General features: G+C 46.7%; 1 protein-coding gene across 6 annotated transcripts; it reads left to right on the top strand.

Moving 5' to 3' along the window:
- Nucleotides 1-1,929: 1,929 nt before the first annotated feature.
- LOC308580591 (uncharacterized protein) lies at nt 1,930-19,277 on the top strand. 6 transcript variants are annotated; one of them, XM_081182462.1, is made up of 5 exons: nt 1,930-1,997; nt 2,891-3,067; nt 3,197-3,323; nt 6,084-6,167; nt 17,068-19,277. In XM_081182462.1, the coding sequence occupies exons 2-5, from the start codon at nt 2,990-2,992 to the stop codon at nt 18,678-18,680; spliced, it is 1,902 nt and encodes a 633-aa protein (XP_081038588.1). In that variant the 5' UTR covers nt 1,930-1,997; nt 2,891-2,989; the 3' UTR covers nt 18,681-19,277. The 6 variants fall into 6 exon arrangements, with proteins under 6 accessions (XP_081038588.1, XP_081038590.1, XP_081038587.1 ...); XM_081182464.1 differs by having other exon boundaries at nt 6,087-6,167; XM_081182461.1 differs by lacking the exon at nt 6,084-6,167 and adding an exon at nt 16,375-16,464.
- Nucleotides 19,278-19,568: the final 291 nt, after the last annotated feature.

The following is a 19,568-nucleotide window of genomic DNA, read 5'->3' on the forward strand; positions in this document are numbered from 1 at the left end:
GAGCTGAGCGGGGAGGAGGGAGGGAAAGAGCACTGTTGCTTTAAAGGTATACTTAAGGTATTTGCCCTGTGCCTGGGTTTTTTTCCATTTAACAGTTTGCAGCCTTTTCCTTCCGCTCCTTGTTTTGAGGCAGAATAGATTTGAGCAAGTGAGGAGGACTTGGATTGCAGGGGATTCGCCATTAGCTGTGTAAAAGCGCTCCTCCTTGCAGCCTGAACGATAAGCAGCCACCAGCAGCAATAGAATGGAGCACAAAAAAGAGATAGGGGCACTAGGACCCAGACAATGCTCTAATCCTGCCTGAAAACAAGCTGCTCAGTCCCAGTGGATCAGCTGAGACTCTGGGGATTTGCGAAGTTTTCCCCTCTCCCTCATCCCCAGCCTTTTTTTTTACTTCCTGGTTTTCACTGCATGGCTCAGAGCTAAAGGTTGGTTTTATTTTGCTGCTGGTTGCTTAAATTTTATCTTTCCTGCTGTCCCTCTACAGCAGGGGTGTCAAACTCAAATTCATCAGGGGCCGCATCAGCAGTTTGGTCACCCTCAAAGGGCCAGTTGTAACAAGTGGAGGTTTCCTGAATGCATGTAAAGTGGAGGTTTCCTGTGTAGAATGGCCGGCGCCGCTAGAGGGCAGACGTTCTCTGGCTTATAGGCTGCCGCGCATGCGCTGAAGAGGCGGCTTTCTTGTGTCCAAAAAAAAAGCGAGAATAAAAGGTGAAGGCTGGCGGCCGGCGGCGGCTACACGGGCCACATGACGAGGTCTGGCGGGCCGGATTCGGCCCGCGGGCCTTGTGTTTGACACCCGTGCTCTACAGCCTCATTGCTCTGTTTAGAGAGCGCGCAGACCTTTGCTATCGTCTGTCCCTCCTCTGTGTCCGCTTTGCTGCCATGGCTCTCCTTCCCTCCCTCCTCCCCGTCCCCGGCTCCAGGTCGCTTTAAAGCAAGCAAAGCAAGAGCCTCATAGAGCGTGTAAACGGCTCCCGCTTTGCTTGACTGACAGCAGCCATGGCTCCGATCCGTGCATTCGCTCCGTAACACGCACAAGCATTTTCCCTTACTTTCTAGGAGCAAAAAAGTGTGTGTTTTGGAGCGAAAATTACGGTAAGCAGGTGTGTGACACCCATGGGAGAAACCATACGGGGGTGTACAATGTGGGGAAAGGTTCGGTCCGGCTCCTGAAATCAGAGCGCTAAAGCAGCTTTTCCCAATAGGTAGTTTGCCCACTCCAGGGAACCTTCCCCCCCCCCAGGGGGTCCGCAGCACCATTCACACAACAGAAACTATGGAAGAGACAGGCAAAATATCAAAAGTGGGGGTCCATGACTTCGCTTTTGAAAAACAGGTTGGCCAATTGGGAAAACCTGTTTCTATGGAGCTCAGTGGGAATGACTTCTGAGTAAATATCCTTAGGATTGCACAAGAGTTTAACTCAGAGGTCAGTCCCAGTGGGGTTTACTCCCAGGTAGTTAAAAGACTAGAACAGCGTTTCTAAAGGGGGCGGGGGGGGGAAGATGGATATTCCAAGGGGGTCACAGGTGAAGATCGTGTAAATTGAGGGGGGCACAGCAGGAGACTCGGGGGCCACAGAAGGGAAGTGAGAAGTGAAGAAAAGAAAGCAGAGAAGTGTCCCTGCTTCGCATTGGATTTATAAATAAAAACTATAAATTTACAAGCAAAACATTTAAACAGCCACCTTTCTACCGGCAGAAGGGGGGGGGCAAGGAAGAAAAGAATGTCGGGAGGGGGCCATGGTCGGAAAAAGGCTGAGGGACACTGGGCTCCATGGGGGGGGGGGGCGTCCTTCCCACTACATTCCTAGGACTCTGCTTCCAGGGAGGGGGGGCAATCTCCTGCCCCTCCCCCTGAGTCAATGAACTCCCTTCCTAGAGAGGCAGGAAGTGACGGAGCAGGGCGGGGGGGGATAGAGGCAATGTTGGAGGGGTGGGGTCTCCGTGCACATCCTCAGAAGAGAAGGAGGCCTGCAAAAGAGGAGGAAAAAGGTGCAATGTTTCGGATGGAGGTGATTTGGGGTGCAGGGAGGGAGAAGAAATTGCATTTCCTCCCTGTGAATCTACAAACAGGGCGGGAGGGGGGGAAGGTGAGGGGGGCATTAAAGCAAGGAAGGGCTCCCCCCTTTCCCTCTGGGAACCAGGAGAAGCAATCTGAGCAAGGCGGGGGGGGTCCTCTCCCCCAAACAAAGTTTGCATTGCAGGATCCTCTTGGAAGCGGAGAGATCAACCAGACTCGGGGGGGGGGAGACATTTTGCTTCCCGAGACGTTCCTCCCCCCCCCCCATGCAACCTGACTGGGACACTGAACCAGTTGTGCCAGTTTCACCCCACGACCGTGGGACCCCCTGGGGCTGTGGGTGCCATTCAGTATGCATGGCCCTGGCACCGAAATCTGTGGGTGCCCGGCCCCTTCATGGGGAAATGGGTGGGTGCTCAGGGACCCGGGGAGCTGGCACCTATGCAATGAAAGTCACCAGGTGACATTCCCCCCCCCCCATCTTAGACCCAGCCTCCTAATCCATTTTTGTGTATTTCTGCACACTGAGCTTGGAACACCCCCCCTCCCTTAGCCTCCTCCTTCGGGGAGCCGGTCTGGGCGGGAGGGGAGAGAGAGACAGATGCACAAATACTTAAACCAAAAGTCAATCGTTTCTGTTGTGATAATCTCAAGTGTTTCAGAGCTTTCATAATTAGAATTTGGGAGTATTAATTTATTATTATTGGTTTTTGTACAGTATTTGTAAAACGTTCGCTCTCTGTGTAAATGTCTCCCACTCTAAATAAATCCGCCTTTCTATGAACTGCTCTCAGACCTCCGGGTATAGGGTGGTATTCAATCAATAATAATAATTATTATTATTTCGGCATTTTTCTCCTAAAAGAGCTGCTCCCTGCTTTGAAGTTCATTGTGGCAACAGCGGAGTCCTGGAAGTGGCCCAGTTTCCGCCTCCTTGTCCTCTGTCTCTTCCAAAGGCAGCACAATGGCCTCAGAGGCACCATCCTTTGCACTGTCTCTTCTCAGAGGTGGAGTGGAAAGAGGAGCCAGGCAGCTTCCTCAGGTAGGGAAAGAGCAATGGGAGCAGGGAGAAGGGAAGAGGCACAGATGGGACCACCCAGCCTCCCTCTGTGTTGAGTGGGGATGATGGAGATCTAAGAGCAGCTCTGTCTTCTTCCTCTTCTTCTTCCAGGCCCTCTTGACCTTTGAGGAGGTGGCTGTGTTTTTCACGGAGGAGGAATGGGCTCTGCTGGATCCTGGCCAACAAGCTCTGCACAAGGAAGTCATGGAGGAGAATTATGAGATGGTGGCCTCTCTAGGTGAGGGCACGTTTTTATTCCTCTTGGCTGCTAGGCATTGGAGGTGTGAATCTGCTGTTTGAACCATTTATTCATGCCTTGTCTTCCTCTTTGGTGACCCCTTGTAGCCGAGTAAGATTGTCATCCATGAACACGGTCTTAATGGTGTGTTCGTAAGTGACTGTTGAGTTCAATTCTGGATCCACACATCCTCCTACATTGGGAACATTGATTTCTGTGCGGGAGTTAATCACAGTGAGGGTTTGCCAAATGTACTTTCCTCTTAGCTTGCTTCTCCCTTTTGTACTGAGTTTGTGCTTCTTCAAAGTCCATGACGCCTTTGGTAAAGGCTATTCTCCAATTGGAGCCAAATTTTCTGTGCTTATACTTCATTTTTATATATTTGCTTTGAAAGCGTCTTTAAACCTCTTTAGTCGTCCACCAGTATTTCACTTTCCATTCTTTTTTCTTTTCTTTTCATTATTTTTATAACAAAAAAATATTGCAAAGTACCGTATTTTTCGCTCTATAACACGCACCCGACCATAACACGCACGTAGTTTTTAGAGGAGGAAAATCCGTAGGCATGCCACCCGTAGGCATTTCCTCCATAACACGCACAGACATTTCCCCTTTCTAGGAGGAAAAAAGTGAGTGTTATGGTGCAAAAAATACGGTAAATACATCAATACCAAGCCATACATAAAGAATAAATTTTTAAAAAGAAAAGAGAAAAAAAGAAGAAATGTGAAGAAAAGTACAGTAAAATAATAGAGAAAAATATAATATTTCAATACAATAAACACTATTTTACAAAATAATAGTGGTGATAGACTTCCATCACTCTCACACTTCCTTAACATTTCTTATTTTATCCGCATTTCATTATTATTTTCACCTTAATATAGGGGTGTGTGTGTGTGTGTGTTTCCCCTTTTCCATTCACAAGGTCATTCTAGACACAGCCAGATTTTTATATTAGAACATTGTCTTTCTAAATAATCATTCAAGCACTTCCATTCCTTCTTGACTGTATTCATTGGCTTTAGTCTTATTATATCTGTCAGTTTGGCCTAACCATTCCCCTTTAGTCGGTACCTGGTTACCCTTCCAGTACTTAGCCACCAGGATTCTCGCCGCAGATGTCATGTACAGGAAGAATTTAGTATTTTCTCTAGAAATTTCACTATTCAATATTCCCAAACGGTATGCTTCTGATCTTTTGCTATGTGAAGTTCTTAGTAACTTTTTAATTTCTTCATGGATCATGTCCCAGAACTTTCTGATCTCTGGACATGTCTACCACACATGGTTTTGTTGTTTAGTCATTTAGTCGTGTCTGACTCTTTGTGACCCCATGGGCCAGAGCACGCCAGGCACTCCTGTCTTCCACTGCCTCCCGCAGTTTGGTCAAACTTATGCTGGTAGCTTTGAGAACACTGTCCAACCATCTCATCCTCTGTCGTCCCCTTCTCCTTGTGCCCTCAATCTTTCCCAACATTAGGGTCTTTTCCAGGGAGTTTTCTCATAAGGTGGCCAAAGTATTGGAGTCTCAGCTTCAGAATCTGTCTTTCCAGTGAGCACTCAGGGCCGATTTCATATGGTAGAAGGTTCCAATCTGCTTTAAAATTAATATTTTTTGTCCTCAGTTTTTTCCACTCTTTATATTCAATTACATAACCTAAGTCCTGCTCCCATCTTGTTATGGCCTTTCCCTTTTCCTCTGTTTCTATTTGAGTATTCTGTAACAGCATGTACATTCTGGAGAGAGTCTTTTGGTTGTTCTGTAAAACCTCCTTCTCTAAGACCGATGCTTTATTATCAAACCCTTTTAACATCTTATCTTTTTCAAAGGTCGCCCTAAGCTGGTAATATTCTAGCCAATTTATCCCTAGTTGTTTGAGTTCTTCAGACCTTTTCAGTTTCATTCATGTTAGTTGGTCAGTTATTGTTCATGTTATTCTTATGAATGGCAGTTGACTCTATAGGCGATATCCACCATGGTTTTTTTGTTATAACTTTGGATTTATTCCTCTCCAAAACTTTGAATAAGGCCTTCCTCACTAGGTGGTTCATGAAGCCTTTCTGTGCTTTTATTTTATCATGACATAAGTAGCCATGCCACCTGAAAACCTTGTCCCAGCCCTCTAAATCCAAGACTTCGGTATTCCTAAGCAACATCCAGTCCTTCAACCAAGTCCAGCATGCAGCCTCAAAGTACATTCTGAGGTCCGGGACCATGAACCCTCCTCTTTCTCTGGGTTCCGTCAACAATTAAAATGTCATTCTTGCTTTTCTGCCCTGCCAAATAAAATTCGCCAGGTCCCTCTGCCAATCTTTAAAACATTTTGTCCCAATAATTGTTGGAATTGTCTGAAAGGCAAAGAGGATTTGGGGAAGTACTGTCATTTTAATCATTGATATTCTTTCCATTCTTAAGTTGGGAATAGAATAGTTGCTTTGGAAGATGATAATCAGGCATCTGAACAACATGACAAGTCCAATGAAGTTGATGTTGAAGATTGTAGTTTATAGCAATGCTGTACTTTTGTCAGTAGGTAACTCTTCATAAGCTGATATTGTATGAAACCCTCACCCCCCAAAAAAATCCTATGTAAAATATAGAAAGAGACTGACACGTTAATAATGGTGGCATGAGGTTTCCTGGTCCACATCATTTATTAACTTTTAATGGTCCACCAGATACTTTGCTGTCTTTGCTGTATATTTTTACAGTCACATATATATAAACAGCACTTCTGTTTTCCTTATTCCACATAGCAGAGGGTCTGATACTCAAGTCTGAGCTCATCTCCTCACTTGGAACAGAAAAATACAGGGATGTTGTCCCGGACAAATTGAGAGGTACATACTTCCACTTTGCTGTGAGGCTGTGCCTTTGCCCTTTTGGATCAGAACGAGGGCCCATCTTTTCCAGCAGCCTGGTGCAGGTTTAGGTGATGTGTACAGTGGGTTAGACTGTATCAGGAATAAATTACAGATCAAGGAGGAAGCAGAAAACTGAATACAGAGGTGCAGCATTTTCACAGGAGGGGGAAAGTGTCTCCCTCTGGATGTGGCTGCACCACAACTCCCATCATCCCTGGTCATTGGCTACAACTCCCATCATCCCTGGTCTTTGCTTGGGTTGATGGTACTTAGAGTCCAACCACATCTGGAGGGCTATAGATGCCTCACCTCAGCATAGAAAGTTTCTCTTGGTGTTCAGTGTTACATGGGAGTTGAAGGTAGAACTGGATACTAAGTGTTCTTGAGACTGTTTTCAGATTTCCTTTCCTTTCATATAAATTTGGTACATAGTGGGAAGAATACTGGAGGTGTTAAAAGAAGAGAAGGTGCTGATTGGTCTTGTTTTGTTTTAACTTCTCTGGTTTTCTTCCTTGAATACCTAACAATATTATCTTTCTCTCCCACTTTAAACCAGGTGATGGAGAAGGCAATCAGAATTTTGAGGGGCCATCTGTAAAGTACTTCAGTGTGAGTGAACACCTTAGCACACATCCAGAAACTAACACTGGGGAGAAACTCTTTAGATGTATGGAGTGTGGAAAGAGCTTCAGTAAGAATGGAACTCTTTCAAGACATCAACGAACTCACACAGGGGAGAAACCATTTAAATGTTTGGAGTGTGGGAAGAGCTTTAGTGAGAATGGATCTCTTGCAAAACATCAACGAACTCACACAGGGGAGAAACCGTTTAAATGTATGGATTGTGGGAAGGGTTTCATTGAGAGAGGAGCTCTCACAAAACATCAACGAACTCACACAGGGGAGAAACCATTTAAATGTATGGAGTGTGGAAAGAGCTTCAGTGAAAATGGAAAACTTACTGTACATCAACGAACTCACACAGGGGAGAAACCATTTAAATGTATGGAGTGTGGAAAGAGCTTCATCTGTAGTTGGAAACTCACCGAGCACCAACAGAGTCACACCGAGGAGAAACCATTCAAATGTAAGGATTGTGGGAAGGGTTTCAGTGAAGGTGCAAAACTGACAATACATCAACGAACTCATATAGGGGAGAAACCATATAAATGTATGGAGTGTGGGAAGGGTTTCATTCAGTGTGGAGCTCTTACAACGCATCTACGAACTCACACAGGAGAGAAACCCTTTAGATGTATGGTTTGTGGACAGAGCTTCAGTTACAATGGAATACTTACTGTACATGAACGAACTCACACGGGTGAGAAACCATTTAAATGTATGGAGTGTGGGAAGGGTTTCATTGAGAGTGGAGCTCTTAGAAAACATCAACGAACTCACACAGGGGAGAAACCATATGGATGTTTGTATTGTGGGAAATGCTTCAGTCAGAGTGGAGCTCTTACAAGACATAAACGATCTCATACAGGGGAGAAACCATTTAAATGTTTGGAGTGTGGAAAGAGCTTTATTTGTAGTTGGAAACTTACTGTGCACCAACATAGTCACACTGGAAAAACCATTTAAATGTATGGATTGTGGGAAGGGTTTCAGTGAAGGTGGACAACTTACAAGACATCCACAAACACATACGTGGGGGTAACCGTATAAATGTTTGGCGTGTGGAAAGAGTTTCAGTGAACCTTCAAATCTGACCATACATCTACAAACTCACATGAGAGAAACCTGTAGTGTATGCATAGAGCTTCAGTCACAATGGAATACAGTGGTACCTCAGGTTAAGAACTTAATTCGTTTTGGAGGTCTGTTCTTAACCTGAAACTGTTCTTAACCTGAGGTACCACTTTAGCTAATGGGGCCTTCCGCTGCCGCCACGTGATTTCTGTTCTCATACTGAAGTAAAGTTCTTAACCCGTCTGTAACCTGAAGCATCTGTAATCCGAGGTACCACTATACTTACTGTACATGAATGAACCATTTTAAGGTATTGATCATGGGAAGAGTTTCAGTGAGAGTGGAGCTCTTACAACACATCAACAAACTCACACAAGAGAGAAACCATTTAAATGTATGGATTTTGGAAGCTGCTTCAGTAAGAGTGTAATTCTTAGTAAACATCAACGATCTCACAGACAGTGACGGATTTTATGTATAAGGCATAGCTTAGGGCCCCACTCTCTAGGGGCCCCCCCAAAAAAATTGAAGGAAGAAACCTGGATGTACATTTCCAAAATATAAGATAAAAAACAAATAAAATAAAACCTACATACAGGAACAGTGTTTTGTGTTATGTAGGCGCCTATGATGAAAAATATTCATCTTTATTAGTAGGCCTATATTATTCGCATCCAGAAGCGAACACAACCCGCGTCTGCACGGGTCACGATTCACTGCTTCTGCACATGACGTCATTTTTACCGTATGCGCAAGCGGCGAAACCCGTAAGTAATGCGCTCCGTTACTTCCAGGTCGCTGCAGCGCGCAACCCGAAAATACTTATCCTGAAGCTACTTCAACCCGAGATATGACTGTACAGTTCCCTATTACCCCCACTTGCTACTATAATACTATATATAAATATTATAATTATATTAAATATTTTACTTACATTTTTTAAAATGTCACCCAGATGTTACAAAGGCAGATTCTTCTCCTCCTCCTCCTCCTCCTTCTCCTTCTCCTTCTTCTTCTTCTTCTGTTATCATTCGTAGCTGAGAAGGAGAAAAAGCCATCCTTTCTTCGTCTGGCTCTTTGTCCCATTCAGACTCCTCAGCACCGTTCTGGGTGGCTATGTCCCTGACAACAGTGGTGTTTAGGAAGCAGGATTGGCTCTAGAATCCTAGAACTGTAGAGTTGAAAGGGACTCCAAGGGTCAAGTCCAGCTCCCTGTTATAAGAACAGCAGCATAAAGCCCATTTTTATAATTGCAATAAGGGAACAATGAAAACACAGAAAGACTGGGATGGTTGTCTTATGTGCACAAAGCAAGCTTTAAACTGTCCTATGTTGTTTATATTTTATGAATTGTTTTGCAACAGCTTCTCATTCATGGCTACATTAACGGCAAAAATCCGTGTTGGCAGCCAGAATAAAGGAGGTGCTGAGGGGAACAACCAACATGGGGAGGGAAGGTGGCACAGGGAAATGTGGGCATTGCCAGTCGTTTCAGGAGAGCCAGCTCCCTGTGGAGAGTGGGATCTCTGTGCCCACGTTTTTGATGTTTTATCGTGTTTTTAATATTCTGTTGGAAGCTGCCCAGAGTGGCTGGGGGAACCCAGTCAGAAGAGCAGGGTATAAATAATAAATTATTATTGTAGCTATTACTATTGGCCCATCTTTCAGATATCTGTAGAAAGAGCAGGCAGTATAGGAGGCTGAAAGTTCACCTGGATCTGCTCCTCCCTCTGCCTGCATTGAGCATTTGCCCCTGACATGAAGCAGCCACAGCAGGTCTTGCAAGCTGCCCACAGTTGGACTTCACACCCCCAAAGGCCCCCTCCTCCATCGCCTCCTGAGACAGATGGATGCCAACAGGGTCTCTCTGCCTGAAGAGGATTTCACCTGGGACCTCCTGCATGCAAAGCATTGAATTTGAGACCTTTATTAAAACAACAATATTCATTTATTCAGAGTAAATACAGCTTTGTCCACTGCCATAATATCACAGAATGACCACTCCAGTCCTCAGTCCCACATCACGGTCATGTTGGCTCCCCCAACACCCTCAATAGGAACCCAACTACCCATCTGCTTGGCTAGACACTTCCAATCATAATCTTCTCCACAAATACCTCCGAGATGATGATGATGATGATGATGATGCTGGCATTAAAATACCCTGTTCTTCAATAAAGGGAGATTGTGTCAAAGGTATCTTTTTTGGAGAGGTATTATGTGAGGTGATCTGATAGAGCAATGGTCTTAAGTTTATTAATCCAATCCTCTATTGTTATTGGTTTTTTAGAGGTTTCCTTCCATCGTTGGGCAGTAACTCTAGTCTAGCGGCTGTGAACAGAAAGGAAATTAATTCTTTAGATTGAAGCATAGGATTTGAGGTCAAATCTAGTTATAATAAGGCAAATGCTGAACTAGGATGGATATATTGTTTAGTGATTTTGAAGGTCAGATATAAAAACTTTCCCCCAGAAGCCATGGACCACGGTACACCCCCACCAAACGTGAAAATAGGAATCTGAGACCTTCTGCATGCAAAGCAACTACTCTATCACTGAGTTGTACCCTCCCAATAACTTTCTCCATCAGCTCCCCCTTTTTTAAAAAGGGTACGCATTGTATTGACATGGGTGGCACTGTGGTCTAAACCACTGAGCCTCTTGGGCTTGCCAATTGGAAGGTCGGCGGTTTGAATCCCCACAACAGGGTGAGTTCCGTCCCAGCCCCTGCCAACCTAGCAGTTCGAAAGCACACCAGTGCAAGTAGATAAACAGGTTCCGCTGCAGCAGGAAGGAAAATGGCATTTCCCTGCGCTCCGGCTTTCGTCATTGCACCACAAGCGGTTCAGTCCTGCTGGCCACATGACCTGGAAACCGGACAAACGCCGTCTCCCTCGGCCTGAAAGTGAGATGCTAGTCGCCTTTGACTGGATTTAACCATCCAGGGAGGACCACCTTTTAGGGTTGTCTTTAAGTTACTGCTCTAAACCCCTTTCCAGGAGGAGGCTTTTCAAAAATTGAGGTGTGTGTGTGTGTTTTTTTTGTCTTTCGCTGCCCCTGCGGGGAATTGAACCCATGAATTTCTCCCTAAATAAACGGGAATATAGAGCTTGCCTGCTAGGAAAGGCATTTCTGTTTGGGGGGGGGCGGATCTCCTGCCCCTCCCCCTCCCTCTGGGTCAATGAGTTCCGCTTCCTAGAGAGGCAGGGAAGTTTTTTTTTTGGGGGGGAGAGGCAATTTGGAGGGGAGGGGTCTCCATCTTCATTCCCGGAAGAGAAGCGGACTTTGAGAAGAGGAAAAAGAGGTGCCGCATATTTGGGGGTTATTTGGGGAGGGGGGTGGGAGAAGGATTTGCTTTCCCTCCCCCTGAATCTACAAAGAGGGCAGCTGGGAAAGGAGGCGGGAGGATTGAGCCGGGGGGGGGGTAGAAAGGAAAGCAAGGAGGGACTCTGCCCTTTCTCTGTGGAAATCGGGGGGGGGGGGCTGGATGCAGGCCATCCTGTTGCAAAGTGAGGTCCTCTCCCTCCCCCCACAGGGATTGCATTGCAAGATCCTTTTCGAAGCGCAGCGAAGGCACTTGAGACGAACCACAAAAAGGCGCCCCCCCCCAGTGCGCCCTAACCACAAAGGGATTTGCAGCCCCAACCTGTGCATGTTGACTCAGAAGTCAGTCCTTCGTTCAAAGGGGGGGGGGAGCCCCATTCCGCCTAGTGATGCTCCTCTCTGTTTGACAGCTTCCATCTCCCTTCTCACTGCTGCCCAGTGGGTAGCGTGGGTTGTCAGCACCCGGCAGTGGCGTAGCGTGGGTTGTCAGCAAGGCAAGTAATTTGCGCCCCCTAACCCGTGGATTTTAGCACTCCAGTGCGAGCGGCCCCCCCCAGATGTTGCGCCCGGCCCCCCTGCACCCCCCACGCTACACCACTGGGGCTGGGGGCGAGCGAAGGAGCCAAGGACCCCCCCAAAGGCTCAGCAGGAATTTATTAAATTTATTATTTGCGGAGCCCCCGCGGGCCGAGGCAGCCGAAGCCCCCTCCCCTCAGGCGCCTCCCCGCCCCCTCCTCTCCTTGGGCTGTAGGTGGAGCTCCAGATCTGGGCTTGGCGAGCGCCTCTCCTCCTCCCCGCCGGGTCCGGGGGCTTCCAGCCGTGCTCCGTTCTCGCCCCCCCCCCGCGGCTGAGAGCCGGAGCCAGCGGCGCCCCCTTCTGCCGGGAGACCCTCGCCCGCCGGCCGGCTTCCTCTCGGAGGGTTTTGGGGAGTGCATGGCGCGGCGAGGCCCCTCGGAGCTCTCCTCCCTCCCAGTCGGCAGAAGCAGCCGCCACCTGTGGCTGGGCCGAGGGGATGGCGTCGTCGTCGGGGTGCGGAGGCTGCCCGTGCCCGGCCAGGCGTTGGTGGCGGCGTCGGCGCTGCTGCAGCGGCTGCTCCTCCTGCGAGCAGTGAGTGGAGCGCAGCTGCAGCGGCGGCAGGGGGCGCGCGCGCTAGGGCGCAAGGCTGGCGGTGGCGGCGGGGAGCCCGGCGGAGGAAGGAACTTGTCCCTTCCCTCTGGACTCGCGCCCCCCCAGATGTTGCGCCCGGTGCGGCCGGCACCCCTGGCACTCCCCACGCTACGCCACTGGCACCCGGGGCAAGGCACGTAATTTGCGCCCCCTAACCCGTGGATTTGCGCTCCCTAACCCCTAGATGTTGCGCCCGGTGCGGCCGGGCCCCCCTGCACCCCCCACGCTACGCCACTGCTGCTGCCCCCCCATCGCTCCCCCCAGGCTCTGCCTTCGTCAGGGAGCCGGTCTGGGCGGGAGGGGGGGCTGAGCTCCTCCAGGACCCTGATCTGCCCCCCCCCCCGAAATCTGCTGCTGAAGCCCCTGCCTCAGTGGGGCGGAGATCGGGAGGGCAAGCAGGGGAGAGGAAGCGAAGCAGCTGGAGAACAGAGTCGCCTCTGGATTGGGGGAGAGGGGGGATATTTTGAGTTGGGTGGGGGGTGAGAGATGGACAGTTCCCTTGACATTCCCTTGACACTGGCTTCCAGAGCTTCCTGAGTAAGAAAGAGGCTGATGTGAGAAGGAAGCAAAAGAAAACAAGAACTTGCTTCTTGGGAAGGGGGAAGCCCCCCAGCCCCCCTTTCAGAAATCCCAGTCTGGCCGGCTGAGGTTGCTTTGGCACAAAGGAAAGAGCCGTGTTGGGTTTCCCATGTTGGGGGGGGGGTTGCTGTGCTGCTTTTGTGCCCCCAAACTGGAGGGAAGAGGCGCATTTCCCATTTCCTGAAGCACCTTGTCAGTTTCCCTCCTGCTTGGCAAATAGAAGGGGAAGAATGGAGGCAGTGAGAGATTTTACTTTCTTGGGCTCCATGATCACTGCAGATGGTGACAGCAGTCACGAAATTAAAAGACGCCTGTTTCTTGGGAGAAAAGCAATGACAAACCTAGACAGCATCTTAAAAAGCAGAGACATCACCTTGCCAACAAAGGTCCGTATAGTAAAAGCTCTGGTTTTCCCAGTAGTGATGTTTGGAAGTGAGAGCTGGACCATAAAGAAGGCTGATCACCGAAGAATTGATGCTTTTGAATTCTGGTGCTGGAGGAGACTCTTGAGAGTCCCATGGACTGCAAGAAGATCAAACCTATCCATTCTGAAGGAAATCAGCCCTGAGTGCTCACTGGAAGGACAGATCCTGAAGCTGAGGCTCCAATACTTTGGCCACCTCTTGAGAAGAGAAGACTCCCTGGAAAAGACCCTGATGTTGGGAAAGATGGAGGGCACAAGGAGAAGGGGACGACAGAGGACGAGATGGTTGGACAGTGTTCTCGAAGCTACCAGCATGAGTTTGACCAAACTATGGGAGGCAGTGGAAGACAGGAGTGCCTGGTGTGCTCTGGTCCAGGGGGTCATGAAGAGTCGGACATGACTCAACAACTAAACAACAACAACACAACTATTTCATATATGTTTCATAATATGTGTTTGGATTTTGCATTTGCAGTTAGAATTTATGAGTATTGATTTATTAGTACTGGTATTTGTAATTTGTAAAAGGTATGCTATCTGTGTAAATGTCTCCCACCTTAAATAAATCCACCTTTCTATGAACCACTGAGACATCCGGGTATAGGGTGGAATATAAATTCAATTCTGTAATAATAATAATAATAATTATTTCTGCATTTTTCTCCTTAAAGACCTGCTCCCTGCATTGAAGTGCATCGTGGCAACAGCTGAGAGAGTCCCAGAAGTGGCCCAGTTTACGCCTCCTCCTCTGTCCTTTCCACTGGCAACACAATGGCCTCTGAGACACCCTCTGAACGGCCTCTTCTCAGGGGTGGAGTGGAAAGAGGAGCCAGGCAGCTTCCTCAGGTAGGGAAAGAGCCATGGGAAATCAGTAGGAGGGAAGAGGCACAGATGGGACCACCCAGCCTCCCTCTGTGTTGAGTGGGGATGATGGGGATCTAAGAGAAACTCTGTCTTCTTCCTCTTCTTTCAGGCCTTCTTGACCTTTTTGGAGGTGGCTGTGTTCTTCACGGAGGAGGAGTGGTTTCTGCTGGATCCAGGCCAAAGAGCTCTGTACAAGGAAGTCATGGAGGAGAATTATGAGATGGCAGCCTTTCTAGGTGAGGGTACATTTTTATTCCTCTTGGCTGTTAGACGTTGGAAGTGTGAAACTGTTATTTGAGCCATTTATTCATGTCATGTCTTCTTCTTTGGCGAATCCTTGTAGTCAAGTCTTCCATGAACACGGTCTTAATGGTGTGTCCGTAAGTGACTGTGGAGTCCAATTCTGGATCCATACATCCTTCCACAGTGGGGAAATAGGTTTCCGGGCGGGAGTTAATCACAGTGAAGTTTTGCCAAACATGCTTTCCTCTTAGCTCGTTTCTTCCTTTTGGCCTGAGCTTGTGTTTCTTCAAAGTCCACGAAGCCTTTGGTAAAGGCAGTTTTCCACTTGGCACTCTTGCAGGCCAGTGTTTTCTATGCCTATGCTTCATTTTTTAAGATTTGCCTTGAGAGTATCTTGAAGCCTCTTTTGTTGTCCGAAGAAGTTGATGTTGAAGATTGTAGTTTATAGCAACGCTGTACTTTTGTCAGTAGGTAACTCTTCATAAGCTGACATTGTGGTATGAATTCCCCAAAAATACCTAAAAAGGGAAACTCTACAAAGAGACTCACAGGTTAATAATGGTGGCATGAGGTTTCATTTATTAGCTTTTAATGGGCCAGCAGATACTTTATTGTCTTTGCTTCAAAAGATTAATATTTCTTGTATATTTTTAGAGTCATATAAAGTAATATCTGTGGTTACAAACAGTCCTTCTTGTGAAAGCTTCGGGTTACGTGCTCCGCTAACCCGGAAGTAGGTGCTCCAGGTTGCGAACTTTGCACCAGGATGTGAGTGGAATCGCCCCATTAGCGAAAGTGTGCCTCAGGTTAAGAACTGTTTTGAGTTGAGAACGGACCTCTGGAACGAATTAAGTTCATAACCAGTTGTACCACTGTATTACCACGAACTCCCATCTCTTGTGGGGGCGCAATTAGTGCCAACGCCTTCTGTCAAGAGTTTGGGTGTAATCCTTGACGCCTCCCTTTCTATGGAAGCACAGGTTGCAGCCACAGCAAAGGCGGCATTTTTCCATCTCCGCCAAGCTAAGCAGTTGGCTCCTTACCTTTCTCGCCCTGATTTAGCCACTGTGATCCAAGCGACCAAGAACCCTCCAGGCTTGATTATTGTAACTCGCTCTACGTGGGGCTGCCCTTGAAGCTGACCCCAAAACTCCAGCAGATCCAGAATGCCGTGACAAGACTCCTTATGGGGTCCTTGCCGCGGGATCACATTCATCCAGTGCTATAACAGCTGCACTGGCTCCTGGTGGAGTACAGGATCATGTTTATGGTGCTGGTTTTAACCTTTAAAGCCCTATACAGCCTAGGACCCTCTTACCTAAGGGACCACCGCTCCTGGTATGCCCAACAGAGGACCTTATAGTTTGCAAATAATAACATCCTGGAGATCCCGTGCCTCAGGGAGATTAGGCTGGCCAGGACCTTTTCGGCCTTGGCCCCAGTCTGGTGGAACGCTTTGCCACAGGAGATTTGGGCCCTGCGAGATTTGACATCTTTCTGCAGGGCCTGTTAGACAGAGTTGTTCCGCCAGGCCTTTGATCATGGCTCAGCCTCACTCTCCTCTTTTTGTATAAGAACTAGTACAAAGGAGGCCTCACAGCATTCTCACAGGCCCATATAAGATCAGCGTACATAGTTGGGCCTGATGAGCATTTACTGTTCCCAACGCTAACCCTGTGGAAAGCCATCTAATTAGAAATTATTTTGATTCCTACCTGTTTTTTGGACATAATATAATTATTGTTTGATTTTATATCAATGTTACATATTTGATGTTAGCCGCCCTGAGCCAAGTCTCAGCCAGGGAGGGCGGGATACAAATAAAAGTTGTTTATTACTACTACTACTACTACTACTACTACTAATACAGCACTTACATTTTACTTAGTCCACATAGCAGAGACTCTGATACTCAAGTCTGAGCACACCTCGCTTGGAACAGAAAATTACAGTGATGTTGTCCTGGACCAATTCAGAGGTACATACTTCCACTTTGCTGTGAGGCTGTAATTTTCTATGTCTCCTTTCAGTGTGTAGGAATATAAATAGAGCCCTTTTGGATCAGAACGAGGGCCCATCTTTTCCAGCATCCTGGTGCAGGTTTAGGTGATGTGAACAGCTGGTTGGAATGTATCAGTGAGATATTACAGATCAGGGAGGAAGGAGAAAACTGAATACAGAGTCATAGCATTTTCACAGGAGGAGGAAGATGGAGAAAGTGTGTCCCTTCAGATGTTGCTGCACTACAACTCCCGCCATCCCTGGTCATTGGCCATGTTTACTTGGGTTGATGGTACTTAGAGTCCAACCACATCTTGAGGGCCATAGATGCCTCATCTCAGCATAGAAGGTTTCTCTTGGTGCTCAGTGTTACATGGGAGTTGAAGGTAGAACTGGATACTAAGGGTTCTTGAGACTATTTTCAGATTTCCTTTCCTAAAAAATTGGTACATAGCAGAGGGAGGAATGCTGGAGGTGTTAAAAGAAGAGAAGGTGCTGATTGGTCTTGCTGTGTCTTAAGTTCTCTGGTTCTCTTCCTTGAAGACCTAACAATATTTTCTTATCACCCACTTTAAACCAGGTGATGAAGAAGGCAATCAGAATTTTGAGGAGCCATCTGTAAATTACTTCAGTGTGAGTGAACACCTTAGCACACATCTACAAACTAACACAGAGGAGAAACCATTTAAATGTGTGGAGTGTGGAAGGTGCTTCAGACGGAATGGAACTCTTACGACACATCTACGAATTCATACAGGGGAGAAACCCTTTAAATGTACGGAGTGTGGAAAGAGCTTCCGTCACAGTGTATCTCTCACAAAACATCAACAAATTCACAAAGGGGAGAAACCCTTTAAATGTATTGAGTGTGGAAGGAGCTTCAGACAGTGTTCACACCTTACTAAACATCAACGAACTCACACAGGGGAGAAACCATTTAAATGTATGGAGTGTGGAAAGAGCTTCAGTCACAGTGGAGATCTTAAAAGACATCTACAGACTCACACAGGGGAGAAACCATTTAAATGTATGGAGTGTGGGAAGAGCTTCAGTGAAAATGGAAAACTTAACATACATATGCGAACTCATACAGGGGAAAAACCATTTAACTGTATGGAGTGTGGAAAGAGCTTCAGTGAAAGCGGAAATCTTAGCGTTCATCAACGAACTCACACAGGTGAGAAACCATTTAAATGTATGGAGTGTGGGAAGTGCTTCAGTGAGAATGGAACTCTTACAAGACATCAGCGAACTCACACAGGGGAGAAACCATATAAATGTGTGGAGTGTGGAATGTGCTTCATTTGTAGTTCGAGACTCACTGTGCATCAGCAGAGTCACACCGGGGAGAAACCATTTAAATGTTTGGAGTGTGGCAAGTGTTTCCTTCAGTGCTCACACCTTACTATACATCAACGATATCACACAGGGGAGAAACCCTTTAAATGTATTGAGTGTGGAAGGAGCTTCAGACAGTGTTCACACCTTACTAGACATCAACGAACTCACACAGGGGAGAAACCATTTAAATGTATGGAATGTGGGAAGAACTTCAGTCACAGTGGAGGTCTTACAACACATCTACAGACTCACACAGGGGAGAAACCATTTAAATGTATGGAGTGTGGGAAGAGCTTCAGTGAAAATGGAAAACTTACCATACATGTACGGACACATACAGGGGAAAAACCATTTAAATGTATGGAGTGTGGAAAGAGCTTCAGCGAAAGCGGAAATCTTACCGTACATCAACGAATTCACACAGGGGAGAAACCGTTTAAATGTGAGGAGTGTGGGCAGAGCTTCAGTCGGAATGGAACTCTTACAACACATCTACGAATTCATACGGGGGAGAAACCATATAAATGTATGGAGTGTGGGCAGAGCTTCAGTGACAATGGATACCTTACTGTACATCAACGAACTCATACAGGGGAGAAACCATTTAGATGTATGGAGTGTGGGAAGTGCTTCAGTCACAGTGGAAATTTGAGACAGCATCAGCGAATTCACACAGGGGTGAACCCATATAAATGTATGGAGTGTGGAAAGAGCTTCACTGAGAGTGGAACGCTAAGAAAACATCAACAGACTCACACAGGGGAGAAACCATATAAATGTATTGAATGTGGAAAAAGCTTCATCTGTAGTGGAACACTTAGAAATCATCAACGGACTCACACAAGGGAGTAACCATGTAGGCGTATGGTGTGTGGAAAGAACTTCAGTCAGAATATTCTTTTTTTTTTTTTTTGCGACCCCACCACATGTGAAACTGAAGTGCTTCAGTTTAATAAAGTACATACAAAATGTTTACAGACTCAGAGGGGAGAAACCATTTAGGTGTATGGAGGGTAGAAAGTTTTCCCCTCAAGAGTTCACTTCTTCCTTCAGATGAACAGGTTCCTATAGGCAGAAATCAAATCTAAACGCATTATGTGTATGTGATATTCTGGTGTTTCAATGTAAAGTTGTACATTCATGTAGTAAAGTAATGAAGGTAACGTCTCATAATACTTAGTAAAGTATAAGCTGCTTTGTATTGTTAGATAGGGAGGAGTGTGAATCTGGAGTTGTGTTTAGTGATGATGGCCTAAGAGTCGGCTGAATTTCAGTCTTTGGTCGAGAGAGTTGGAAAAGTTGATGTTTGGAGTTAGGAATGGATAGTTGTGAAAATGGGAGTGTGAGATTCGTGGTGTTGCTTTGCAAAAAGAGTTGGTTAAACTAGTATTATAGGAACGGTGGCATGAGGCGCATTGTTTTAACTGCAATAAAGCAACAAATAAGAAACAGGCTGAAAGCAACTTCTTATCTGCATAAAGTAAACCTGAATACTGTACATGGTCTGTAGGTCATACATTAATAGTGCTGCTATGCCTCCTCATTCTGTGAAGGGCAAAGTGTTCAGATAAAACATAGCTGGTGGCAGCAGGAGTAAAGGGGGTGTTTAGTGGAAGAGGCAGGAAAGTCTCAGCTCTTAGCTGTGCATTTTGCATGAGGTGGGAAGGTGGCAACAGGGCAGTGGGGGTCTAGAAGCATACCTACTATTACAGCAGGGACGCAGGTGGCACTGTGGGTTAA

This window comes from Podarcis bocagei (assembly GCF_964188305.1).
Source record: "Podarcis bocagei genome assembly, chromosome: 2".
Classification (NCBI taxonomy): Eukaryota; Metazoa; Chordata; class Lepidosauria; order Squamata; family Lacertidae; genus Podarcis; species Podarcis bocagei.

What these genes read in the sequence shown, in the direction of transcription:
- LOC308580591 (XM_081182461.1), top strand. Translation starts at nt 2,990, where the DNA reads ATGGCCTCAGAGGCACCATCCTTTGCACTGTCTCTTCTCAGAGGTGGA. An exon ending in TGAGATGGTGGCCTCTCTAG is followed by an intron (nt 3,324 to 16,374) that starts GTGAGGGCACGT and finishes CATTTTACTTAG; the next exon opens with TCCACATAGCAGAGACTCTG. An exon ending in TGTCCTGGACCAATTCAGAG is followed by an intron (nt 16,465 to 17,067) that starts GTACATACTTCC and finishes ACTTTAAACCAG; the next exon opens with GTGATGAAGAAGGCAATCAG.